The sequence below is a fragment of the Microcaecilia unicolor genome, chromosome 2, assembly GCF_901765095.1.
Source record: "Microcaecilia unicolor chromosome 2, aMicUni1.1, whole genome shotgun sequence".
Taxonomy (NCBI): Eukaryota; Metazoa; Chordata; class Amphibia; order Gymnophiona; family Siphonopidae; genus Microcaecilia; species Microcaecilia unicolor.
In genome coordinates this window covers 166941165-166954343 of record NC_044032.1, presented here as the reverse complement: position 1 = coordinate 166954343, position 13179 = coordinate 166941165, and the positions used below count along the sequence as shown (strand labels likewise).

General features: G+C 48.0%; 1 protein-coding gene across 1 annotated transcript in view; it reads left to right on the top strand.

The window, feature by feature from the left end:
* Positions 1–13179, top strand: part of TMEM232 (transmembrane protein 232) — a 303917-nt gene that overhangs the window by 217746 nt on the left and 72992 nt on the right. Inside the window, 1 exon segment of the mRNA XM_030193465.1 lies at positions 4114–4358. Coding sequence (XP_030049325.1) covers positions 4114–4358 — 245 coding nt within the window.

Genomic DNA, 13179 nt, shown 5'->3' with positions numbered 1-13179 from the left:
ACTAAGTACTATCATTTATTATCTAGTGGCAGAGCTTCTTGAATAGCTCATTCTTATACTCTAAAAATATTAGAAAATAACAAGTCTGTATAGACAATATAAATACTTAGTCCTGATACTCTCTGAAGCAACTGTTTATATTGCATTATGGGATATGGTATATTAACCAAATAAAAAAATTTTTAAAGTGTAAGAAATCACTCAGCTTGTCGCCAAAGCGCACTACCAGTACGTCAATTTCAGAAGTGCCACAACTAAGTGATACATATATTTATATCGCTTTGATAGTAGCAATTGCACAATAGAATTGGGATCATGTTTCAATATACTGAATGTATTATATTGTCTTTTTGGGTGTATGTTAGTTGAGATTTTGAACACATATCCTTTACATTTTTATTTACATATCACGTTCACATAAGAAATCACAGGGATGTGTGAACATGGCCACAACAGTTAGCAGAAGTAGCTAACAGCTCTATTCTTCTCAAGTGATGTAATGGTAGTACGCTTTGGTGACACGCTGAGTAATTTTCTTAAACTTAAACAATAAATTTTATTTGGTTAATATACCATATCCATTAAAGCAATATAAACAGTTGTTTTGGAGAGGAACATGACCGAGTATTCTTATACTCTGGCTTTCCCCAGTTGTAAGGTAGTGAAATTAAAGAGAGATTTAGATTCATCTTTTAAATATTCAGCTGTGAAAGTCTGGAATAGGATACCAAGCTACATAAAATCTGGGTTTTTTTAAATCTTTTGTTCAGAAAAAAACTGAAGCCTTATATGTTCTCAGACATGGATATAGATTGATTTATGATATTTTTAATTGTATTGTTTTTGGATTTTACCTATTTTGTGTTATTCCATCCATTTGGGATGATGCTTTTTCTGTAATCCATATGGAGATACTGTGGATTATAAATTGATGTATAGTATAGCATAGGTTTGGTCTGGGCAGCCCTTCAAAATGTACATGTATTCTGCATTTTAGAACTGTGGTACATTTATGCCTTGTAGAATTTCCCGGTTGGCATTTACACAGTTGCTACAGGTCATATATAACTCTTGCCTAACCTTCTTTTTTGAACCTGGAGTTTGGAGATGTTTTGACCTGGTTTTACAGCCTGCCTCACTGACACAGACTACACAGTAATTACTGTGGATTCTTTTGGATTCGTATTAGGTAAATGAGACTTTTATTAGAGGTTCATAATTGTCTAAGATACACAATGATTAAAATATATACACAGCGATTAAGCTATATAACTGAAAAGAAACAATCATTAGTTAAAAAGAAACAATCATTACATCTCTGGTCCCTACATCCAAGCAATGCTAGGAGTCTCTTGACCAGGAAAAGAAGCAATAATGCACTATACATACATCATATCTATACATAAATCACTGATCCTTAATCTCTATATCCAGGCTGTTATCAGCTGGGGGGGCCCTGTTCACAGCAAAAGCCAGGTGTTGCTTTGACCAGGAAATATAGTTCTCTGCACAGTACATACGTTACCCACAGACGAGCTCCCAATTTCACTGACATAGAGGGACATAATCGAAAGGGACGTTCAAGTTTTGATGAGGACAACCTCGCAAAACATCCCCATCCAGGGGCGGGGAAACACGTATTTTCGAAACAAGATGGACGTCCATCTTTCATTTCGATAATACGGTCAGGGACGCCCAAATCCTGAAATTTGGTCGTCCTTAGAGATGGTCGTCCCTAGACTTGGCCGTTTCTGATTTTCGGCAATAATGGAAACCAAGGACATCCATCTCAGAAATGACCAAATGCAAGCCATTTGGTCATGGGAGGAGCCAGCATTTCTAGTGCACTGGTCCCCCGGACATGCCAGGATACCAATCAGGCACCCTAGGGGGCACTGCAGTGGACTTCATAAATTGCTCCCAGGTTCATAGCTCCCTTCCCTTGTGTGCTGAGCCCCCCCCCCCAAAGACCCACTACCCACAACTGTACACCATTACCATAGCCCTTATGGGTGAAGGGGGGCACCTAGATGTGGGTACAGTGGGTTTGTGGTGGGTTTTGGAGGGCTCGCTGTTGCCTCCACAAACGTAACAGGTAGGGGGGGATGGGCCTAGGTCCACCTGCCTGAAGTGCACTGCACCCACTAAAACTGCTCCAGGTACCTGCATACTGCTGTGATGGACCTGAGTATGACATCTGAGGCTGGCATAGAGACTGGCAATCAATATTTTTAAAGTTGTTTTTTGAGGGTGGGGAGGGGGTTAGTGACCACTGGGGAGGTCATCCCTGATTCTCTCTGGTGGTCATCTGGTCAGTTCTGGCACCTTTTTGTGTCTGAGTCATAAGAAAAACATGACCAGGTAAAGTCATCCAAGTGGTCATCAGGGACGTCCTTGCTTCCTTCGATTATGGGTCGAGGACGTCCAAGTGTTATGCACACCCAAGTCCCGTCTTCGCTATGCCTCCGATACGCCCCCTTGAACTTTGGTCATCCATGCGATGGAAAGCAGTTGGGAACGCCCAAAATTTGCTTTGATTATACCAATTTGGACGACCCTGTGAGAAGGATGCCCATCTTCTGATTTATGTTGAAAGATGGGCATCCTTATCTTTCGAAAATAAGCCCAAAAGATTCCACTTTTTATTAGGGTTAGAACTCAAGTTCAGAGCTAAGGAAAATTACAGAATGCTTGAGAATTTCTCTGTTTTAGTAAACAAGCCTTACAAAATATGCTTGAGCATGTGGGAATGTGGTCACATGTTTCTCAGTCCAGGTCGCCAGTCTGAACTCGAAACATGCTTCACCTCCCCCTTCACATACTAAATTAATTAGAGCTGTGTCTTATCTTCTACATTCCAAATCATTTTAATGAGTGAGTGCACTGCCGGTCACTCAGATAGAGTTGAAAAGCAATCTCTAAAATCCTTCCATTACAGGAGGGATACTTGGGGGGGGGAGGGGAATTGAGATGCGCTCTCTGCATTCAAAACCATCTCCCTGGGGAGAGTGTTAGTTTCAGAGGATATATGAATATAGCAGTTAACTAAAGATAACTCCTTTGTTAGCTGCTCTTGTACATGCAGGCTTACAAAATCCACTATTTATGGAGGTTAATTTTATAGAGGAATTTTCATGTGTAAAGGGCTTATTACACATATACAAGGGCTTTTTATAAAATTATCTTGTGTGAAAGTAAACACACTAAGGTGGGGCATGCTTTTACATGATCTGCATGAAGGCATGCCCTGGGGCAGAGTTATGATTTACAAAGGTAGTCTATAAAATATGTGTGTACTTTATGTGCGTATATTTACAGATTCTCCCAAGCTGGCATACATGTGTATGACTTTATTAAAGTCTTAATTTCTGCTAGTTTACTCTAGTATTTTATAAAGAGATGTAAGCATATATATGGCCTTCAAACATAGGTGGCCTGTTATAAATCCCCCCCCCCCAATATGTATGTGGTACCCCTTACCAAATATAAGTACCATTTAAGATAAGTGGAAGTGCCACAAAAATACATAGTGAGTTAAAAGCAGAGTTTTGAATTTAATTCTCCAACTGATGAGCCAATGATGGAGAACTAGTAAAGTCACATGATCAGACCTATGCAGGTTATGAATAACCTTAACAGCTGTATTGTGTATGAGTTGTAAACATTTTAATATTATACTTCCCATGCATTGTAGAGAAAGTTACAAATAGTCAAGTCCACTGAGGATGAACACATGAAATTACTAATTCAAGAGCCAAGGTCTATAGTTATGATCTTAATGAGTGAATTTTGCCTAAAGTGCAGAAACAGGAGCATACAATAGCATAGATCTGAGAGTCAAAAGAAAAGAATCAGATTGAACCCCAAGAATAGTAATTGTGTCACAGAAGATCAATGGAATATCCAAGATGGAAGGAACTTGAATTGGAACTGGTAATTTCCTACAGAAACAAATAGCTTTGGACTTGGAGGAATTAAGCTTAAGATTATGGAGGGTAATTTTATGAGGTAGTATCTGTTTAAGAAGGCAAACAGGCACCTATTTAGGCACTATTTCATGAAGACCTTTTTTTGTGAGCATCAAATTCTAATGTGCTTCCTTTCTTTTCACAGGCTGAAATAAATGGTCCAACCAATCCTTTCACTAGTAGAAATGGAAAAGTTCTGTCGACTCCTAGGAGCTTAGCTTGCTTCCAATATGTGGGCTGGAGACTTGCTAGTGTCCTCTGTCAGCTTTACTTACCTTCTATATGTTATATACCTTTGCCAAGGAAACCAGTACCAAGAAAATCACGAATTCAGTGTCCTCAATCAAAGCAGCACAAGGTGGAAAAGAAAGTGTCTCACTTCTCCTTATGGTATGCAGTTTCTAATTATATACTTTGTTCTCTCATTTGATCTTAGTAACAGAGTAGATAACAGCAGATTTATAAAACAATTGGCCCATCAATCTATACAGTTATTTTAATCTACACTACTAAGGATATATCCCAGCTGCCAGCTATAATAAAGTTGGGCCACTAGTAGGATATTGCACCTCATCCAATTTTTTTTTGTGTGTTCTTCATTGGTTCGCAACCATTCGGAATAGGTAAGGAAACAAATTTTTATGCTTAATCCATTACCCAGCTTTTCCTTCAGTTTTATCTCAAGTTCTTTTGCAGGCTTTTCTGAATATCTGCTTATTTTGGGGATCTACAATATTAGTCTATGCACCCATTGCAAAGAACTCTACTACTACTACTACTTAACATTTCTAGAGCGCTACTAGGGTTACGCAGCGCTGTACAAAATAAACAAAGAAGGACGGTCCCTGCTCAAAGGAGCTTACAATCTAAAGAACGAAATGTCAAGATGGGCAGTCTAGATTTCCTGGGTAGAGGTGTAGAGGTTAGGTGCCGAAGGCGACGTTGAAGAGGTGGGCTTTAAGCAGAGATTTGAAGATGGGCAGGGAGGGGGCCTGGCGTATGGCCTCGGGGAGTTTGTTCCACGCGTTGGGTGAGGCGAGACAGGACGGAGCCTGGAGTTGGCGGTGGTGGAGAAGGGTACTGAAAGGAGGGATTTGTCTTGAGAGCGGAGGTTACGGGTAGGAACGTAAGGGGAGATGAGGGTTGAGAGGTAAGGAGGGGCTGCAGAACGAGTACATTTGTAGGTTAGTAGCAGAAGCTTGAATTGAATGCGGTACCTGATCGGAAGCCAATGAAGTGACTTGAGGAGAGGGGTGATATGAGTGTATCGGTTCAGGCGGAAGATAAGACGTGCAGCAGAGTTCTGAACGGACTGAAGGGGGGATAGGTGGCTAAGTGGGAGACCAGTGAGGAGTAGGTTGCAGTAGTCAAGGCGAGAGGTAACGAGAGCGTGGATGAGAGTTTGGGTGGTGTGCTCAGAGAGGAAAGGGCGGATTTTGCTAATGTTATAGAGGAAGAAGCGACAGGTCTTGGCTATCTGCTGGATGTGCGCAGAGAAGGAGAGGGAGGAGTCGAAGATGACACCGAGGTTGCGGGCTGATGAGACGGGGACGATGAGGGTGTTATCAACTGAGGTAGAGGAGAAGTGGGTTTGGGTGGGAAGACAAGAAGTTCGGTCTTGGCCATGTTCAGTTTCAGGTGGCGGTTGGACATCCATGCAGCAATGTCGGATAAGCAGGCCGATACTTTGGCCTGGGTTTCCGCAGTGATGTCAGGTGTGGAGAGATAAAGCTGGGTGTCGTCAGCATAGAGATGATACTGGAAGCCATGAGACGAGATCAGGGAGCCCAGGGAAGAGGTGTAGATAGAGAAAAGAAGGGGTCCAAGGACAGAACCCTGAGGGATTCCAACAGAGAGCGGGATAGGGGTGGAGGAAGAACCATGAGAGTGTACTCTGAAGGTACGATGGGAGAGATAAGAGGAGAACCAGGAGAGGACAGAGCCCTGGAACCCAAAAGAGGACAGTGTGTCAAGAAGTAAGTTGTGATTGACAGTGTCAAAAGCGGCGGATAGGTCGAGGAGAATGAGGATGGAGTAATGACCTTTGGATTTGGCGAGGAACAGGTCATTACAGACTTTGGATAATGCCGTTTCTGTCGAGTGAAGTGGGCGAAAGCCAGATTGAAGCGGATCGAGGATGGTATGAGAGGCGAGAAAATCAATGCAACGGCTGTGAACGACGCGTTCAAGTATTTTGGAGAGGAATGGTAGGAGGGAGATGGGGCGGTAGTTGGAGGGACAAGTAGGGTCAAGTGAAGGTTTTTTGAGGAGAGGTGTGACAACAGCATGCTTGAAGGTGTCAGGGACAGTTGCGGTGGAGAGAGAGAGGTTGAGGATATGACAAATGGGAGGGGTAATAGTGGGAGAGATGGTGGTAAGTAAGTTGGTGGGGATGAGGTCTGAGGAACAGGTGGTGCATTTGGAGGAGGAGAGAAGATGGGCGGTTTCCTCTTCGGTGATATCAGGAAAAGAGGAGAAGGAGGCCTGGGTTGATTGGTTGAGGGAGTGGGCGATAGGATGAAGGGGAGGAGAAGGTTTAGTGGTGAATTCGAGGTTGATTTTCTGGACCTTGTCGCGGAAGTAGTCAGCCAGTGATTGAGGAGAGAGTGAAGGGGGGGTGGGAGCGGAGGGCACTTTGAGGAGGGAGTTGAGGGTGGCGAAGAGATGACGAGGGTTAGAGCTGAGGGAATTAGTCAAGTGAGTGTAGTAGTCCTGTTTGGCGAGGAATAGGGAGGACTGGAAGGAGGATAGCATGAATTTGTAGTGAATGAAGTCAGTATGGGTGCGAGATTTCCTCCATAGGCGTTCAGCCGATCGGGAGCAGGAGCGAAGGTAACAGGTGCAAGGGTTAAGCCAGGGCTGGGGATTAGTGCGCCTAGTGGGACGGGAAACAGACGGTGCAAGGATGTCAAGGGCGGAGGAGAGAGTGGCATTGTAGTTGGAGACAGCCTTGTCGACGGACTCGGAGGACGTGATGGACGGGAGGAGGCCAGAGATACTAGCGGATAAGGTGGGGGGGTCAACTGCCTGGAGATTCCTGGAGGTAGTAGTTAGGGTTGGGCGGGACTGAGGGGGAGGGTGATGAAGTGTGAATGTGATCAGGTGATGGTCAGAAATGGGAAGAGCGGAGACGCAGAGATTAGAGGGCGTGCAGGTAGAAGAGAGGACGAGATCAAGACAGTGACCAGATTTGTGAGTAGGGGTGGTGGAGCTCAGTTGGAGGTTGAAGGAGGAGGTTAGGGTGAGGAATTGAGAAGCGTATGAGTCAGATGGGTTATCAGTGTGTATGCTGAAGTCACCAAGAATGAGGGATGGGGATGAGGGCTTGAGGAAAACGGAGAGCCAGGCATCGAAGTCAGTAAGGAAGGAAGGAAGGGAGGGACAAAACAAATAGCACTATAGAACATAGTGCTTGGACTTATGAAGGTATTATGAGATTTTGGTGATAAAATACTGTAAAGCAGGGTTTTCTTGTTTATTTTCTTTTTTTTTTACCAGGTTTGAGCCTTTAATTATATAAAAAGTTGTAAATGACTCGCCCCTTAGGAAAAGATTTAGAACATATTGGACCTGCTATTCAAAAGCCCTTATATATTTATTATGTTAAATATATAGGGTTTTTTTAAATATAAAAACCTGGCAGCATTATACATATTATAGCAGATGTGTGAAGGCAGATTTTAAAAAGAACAAACAAACTGGATGCAAGCTATTCAGATGTGTTGATTCCTGCTAGTATTTAAAAAAAAAGGATCTGGTGATACAGAGTTTTTTCTAGAATGCATTCAGGAATGGATGTATAAGTGTTGTCTACATGTTGGAACAACAACTCCCATTTTGCATTTGTTAACATCTAAAATATAAATGGGGTTAAAACAGAAATATATATATATATATATATATATTTCTCCGAGTACAAGCAGGCTGCTTGTTCTCACTGATGGGTGACGTCCACGGCAGCCCCTCCAATCGGAAACTTCACTAGCAAAGGCCTTTGCTAGTCCTCGCGCGCCCATGTGCACCGTGCATGCACGGCCGTCTTCCCGCCCGAACCGGCTCGTGTTCGTCAGTCTTCTTTTGTCCGCGCTCGGTACGGTCGTGTTTGCGCCGTTCGCGCCCCTTAAGTTGACCCTCGCGCGTCTTTTGACTTTTTCGCTCTTAAAAAAAAAAAAAAAAAAAAGGTATTTCGGAGAAGGACCTTACGGTCTTTTTCCCTTCCCCGTATTTCTAGTTTTTGGCCCCGATAAGTTTTCTTTCGTTTTTGGGGTAGGGCCCTTTGAGGCCTCGGGTCGAATTTTTTTCTCCCCCTCTTTTTGGTGCCTTACCACAATTACGAGTTTTGATTTCGCCGGCGTGATTTTTCCGCCCATGTCATCGAAGTCTCCCAGCGGCTTCAAGAAGTGCACCCAGTGCGCCCGGGTAATCTCGCTCACTGATAGGCACGCGTCGTGTCTTCAGTGTCTGGGGGCTGGGCACCGTCCGCAGGCCTGTAGTCTTTGCGCCCTTTTACAGAAAAGGACTCAGGTAGCGAGATTGGCCCAGTGGAACGTTTTGTTCTCGGGCTCTTCGTCGGCATCGGCACCGGGAGTATCGAGTGCGTCGACGTCGACAGCGTCAAGACCTCCGCCCTCGGCCGCGACTGTATCGATTGCATCGAGGCATCGACCCTCTGCATCGTCGGGGCCGAGACATCGGAAGGTTGCGTCGGTGGTACCGGGACCTCCACTAGTGCTGATGTCGTCGGACGGTGGTGCTTCGTCTGGAGTACAGGTGAGGGCTGTCCATTCCCCTGCTGGTGGCGGTGAGCCTTCGGGTGGGTCTCCCCCTACCCTGAGGGCTCCTGCGGTACAGCCCCCCCCGAGACTGACCTTCTTCGGCCTCGGCCCCGAGGAACCGACGGCTGGATTCTACGTCCTCCTCGTCGGTACCGGGAAGCTCCGGTGACATGCTTCGTTTGAAAAAGTCAAAGAAGCATCGACACCGGTCTCCTTCCCGCGTCGGTACCGAGAGCTCTGGGTCGCCGAGGGAGTCGGCACCCAGCAGGCATCGGCACCGGAAGGACCGCTCACCCTCTGTTCAGGAGGTGTCGATGCGCTCCACCTTGGACAGCCCGGAACAGCCTCCACGCCCGGAACAGACTCTGACTTCGACTCCTGCATCGGCTTCCATGTCTTTCTCCACAGCCGCCCTGCACGAGAGTCTCCGGACCGTTCTCCCAGTGATCCTGGGAGAGCTGTTGCGCCCTTCCCCTCCGGTACCGGGGGTGCTTGCGCCACCGGTACCGTCGAGTGAGGCGCCGGCTGGCCCCTTGCCCAGGGTGAGGTCTCCGACATCGGTGCCGCTTGCGGTACCAACTGCGGTCGCCTCCCAGGAAGGCTCCCCGTCGGCGGAGGGAGCTTCGCCGGTGGGGGCAAGGGAGTCTACCTCTCGACGCCCCCACCGTGGCCGTGGTTCCACGGAGTCGAGCCGGGCACGGCTTCAGACACAAGTTCGTGAACTTGTGTCTGATACCGATGGTGAGGCCTCGTGGGAGGAGGAGGAGGACATCAGATATTTCTCTGACGAGGAGTCTGATGGCCTTCCTTCTGATCCCACTCCCTCCCCTGAAAGGCAGCTTTCTCCTCCCGAGAGTCTGTCTTTTGCGGCCTTTATCCGGGAGATGTCTACGGCCATCCCCTTCCCGGTGGTTGTGGAGGACGAGCCCAGGGCTGAAATGTTTGAGCTCCTGGACTATCCTTCTCCACCTAAGGAAGCGTCCACAGTACCCATGCATCATGTCCTAAAAAAGACATTGCTGGCGAACTGGACCAAGCCTCTAAGTAATCCCCACATTCCCAAGAAGATCGAGTCCCAGTACCGGATTCATGGGGACCCAGAGCTGATGCGCACTCAGTTGCCTCACGACTCTGGAGTTGTGGATTTGGCCCTAAAGAAGGCTAAGAGTTCTAGGGAGCATGCTTCGGCGCCCCCGGGCAAAGACTCTAGAACCTTAGACTCCTTTGGGAGGAAGGCCTACCATTCCTCTATGCTCGTGGCCAAAATTCAGTCTTACCAGCTCTATACGAGCATACACATGCGGAACAATGTGCGGCAGTTGGCGGGCTTGGTGGACAAGCTCCCTCCTGAGCAAGCCAAGCCATTTCAGGAGGTGGTCAGGCAGCTGAAGGCGTGCAGAAAATTCCTGTCCAGAGGGGTATATGATACCTTTGATGTTGCGTCCAGGGTCGCTGCTCAAGGTGTGGTGATGCGCAGACTCTCATGGCTGCGTGCCTCCGACCTGGAGAATAGGATCCAGCCGTGGATTGCGGACTCCCCTTGCCAAGCGGACAATATTTTTGGAGAAAAAGTCGAACAGGTGGTAGAGCAGCTCCACCAGCGGGATACCGCTTTCGACAAGTTCTCCCGCCGGCAGTCTTCAGCTTCTACCTCCACAGGTAGACATTTTTATGGGGGAAGGAAGACTGTTCCCTATTCTTCTGGTAAGCGTAGGTACAATCCTCCTTCTTGACAGCCTGCGGCCCAGGCTAAGCCCCAGCGCGCGCGCGCTCGTCAGCAGCTTGCGCCTCAGCAAGGCCCCTCGGCTCCCCAGCAAAACCAAGGGGCGAGCTTTTGACTGGCTCCAGCAGAGCATAGCCGCCATCAACGTGTCAGTGCCGGGCGATCTGCCGGTCGGGGGGAGGTTGAAAGTTTTTCACCAAAGGTGGCCTCTCATAACCTCCGATCAGTGGGTTCTTCAAATAGTCCGGCAAGGATACACCCTCAATTTGGCCTCCAAACCTCCAAATTGCCCACTGGGAGCTCAGTCTTACAGCTTCCAGCACAAGCAGGTACTTGCAGAGGAACTCTCCGCCCTTCTCAGCGCCAATGCGGTCGAGCCCGTGCCATCCGGGCAAGAAGGGCTGGGATTCTATTCCAGGTACTTCCTTGTGGAAAAGAAAACAGGGGGGATGCGTCCCATCCTAGACCTAAGGGCCCTGAACAAATATCTGGTAAAGGAAAAGTTCAGGATGCTTTCCCTGGGCACCCTTCTTCCCATGATTCAGGAAAACGACTGGCTATGCTCTCTGGACTTGAAGGACGCCTACACGCACATCCCGATACTGCCAGCTCACAGACAGTATCTGCAATTTCAGCTGGGCACACGTCACTTCCAGTACTGTGTGCTACCCTTTGGGCTCGCCTCTGCGCCCAGAGTGTTCACGAAGTGCCTGGCTGTGGTAGCAGCGGCGCTTCGCAGGCTGGGAGTGCATGTGTTCCCTTATCTCGATGATTGGCTGGTGAAGAACACATCTGAGGCAGGAGCTCTACAGTCCATGCAGATGACTATTCGCCTCCTGGAGCTACTGGGGTTTGTGATAAATTATCCAAAGTCCAATCTTCTCCCAGTACAGAGACTAGAATTCATAGGAGCTCTGCTGGATTCTCGGACGGCTCGTGCCTATCTCCCAGAGACGAGAGCCAACAACTTGTTGTCCCTCGTCTCGCGGGTCCGAATGTCCCAGCAGATCACAGCTCGGCAGATGTTGAGATTGCTGGGCCACATGGCCTCCACAGTTCATGTGACTCCCATGGCCCGCCTTCACATGAGATCCGCTCAATGGACCCTAGCTTCCCAGTGGTTTCAGGCTGCTGGGGATCTAGAAGACATGATTCACCTGTCCACGAGTTTTCTCAAATCCCTGTATTGGTGGACGATTTGGTCCAATTTGACTCTGGGACGTCCTTTCCAAATTCCTCAGCCGCAAAAGGTGCTGACTACGGATGCGTCTCTCCTAGGGTGGGGAGCTCATGTCGATGGGCTTCACACCCAGGGAAGCTGGTCCCTCCAGGAACGCGATCTGCAGATCAATCTTCTGGAGTTACGAGCGGTCTGGAACGCTCTGAAGGCTTTCAGAGATCAGCTGTCCCACCAAATTATCCAAATTCAGACAGACAACCAGGTTGCCATGTATTACATCAACAAGCAGGGGGGCACCGGATCTCGCCCCCTGTGTCAGGAAGCCGTCAGCATGTGGCTCTGGGCTCGCCGTCACGGCATGGTGCTCCAAGCCACATACCTGGCAGGCGTAAACAACAGTCTGGCTGACAGGTTGAGCAGGATTATGCAACCTCATGAGTGGTCGCTCAACTCCAGAGTAGTGCGCCAGATCTTCCAGGTGTGGGGCACCCCCTTGGTAGATCTCTTCACATCTCGAGCCAACCACAAAGTCCCTCAGTTCTGTTCCAGGCTTCAGGCCCACGGCAGACTGGCATCGGATGCCTTCCTCCTGGCCTGGGGGGAGGGTCTGCTGTATGCTTATCCTCCCATACCTCTGGTGGGGAAGACTTTGTTGAAACTCAAGCAAGACCGAGGCACCATGATTCTGATTGCTACTTTTTGGCCGCGTCAGATCTGGTTCCCTCTTCTTCTGGAGTTGTCCTCCGAAGAACCGTGGAGATTGGACTGTTTTCCGACCCTCATCACACAGGACGAAGGGGCGCTTCTGCATCCCAACCTCCGGTCTCTGGCTCTCACGGCCTGGACGTTGAGAGCGTAGACTTTGCCTCTTTGGGTCTGTCAGAGGGTGTCTCCCGCATCTTGCTTGCTTCCAGGAAAGATTCCACTAAGAGGAGTTACTTCTTTCTATGGAGGAGGTTTGCCATCTGGTGTGACAGCAAGGCCCTAGATCCTCGCTCTTGTCCTACACAGACCCTGCTTGAATACCTTCTGCACTTGTCTGAGTCTGGTCTCAAGACCAACTCTGTAAGGGTTCACCTTAGTGCAATCAGTGCATACCATTACCGTGTGGAAGGTAAGCCGATCTCAGCCTTTAGTTGTTCGCTTCATGAGAAGTTTGCTTTTGTCAAAGCCCCCTGTCAAACCTCCTACAGTGTCATGGGATCTCAATGTCGTTCTCACCCAGCTGATGAAACCTCCTTTTGAGCCACTGAACTCCTGCCATCTGAAGTACTTGACCTGAAAGGGCATTTTCTTGGTGGCAGTTACTTCAGCTCGTAGAGTCAGTGAGCTTCAGGCCCTGGTAGCCCAGGCCCCTTACACCAAATTTCATCATAACAGAGTAGTCCTCCGCACTCACCCTAAGTTCTTGCCAAAGGTTGTGTCGGAGTTCCATCTGAACCAGTCAATTGTCTTGCCAACATTCTTTCCCCGTCCTCATTCCTGCCCTGCTGAACGTCAGCTGCACACATTGGACTGCAAGAGAGCATTGGC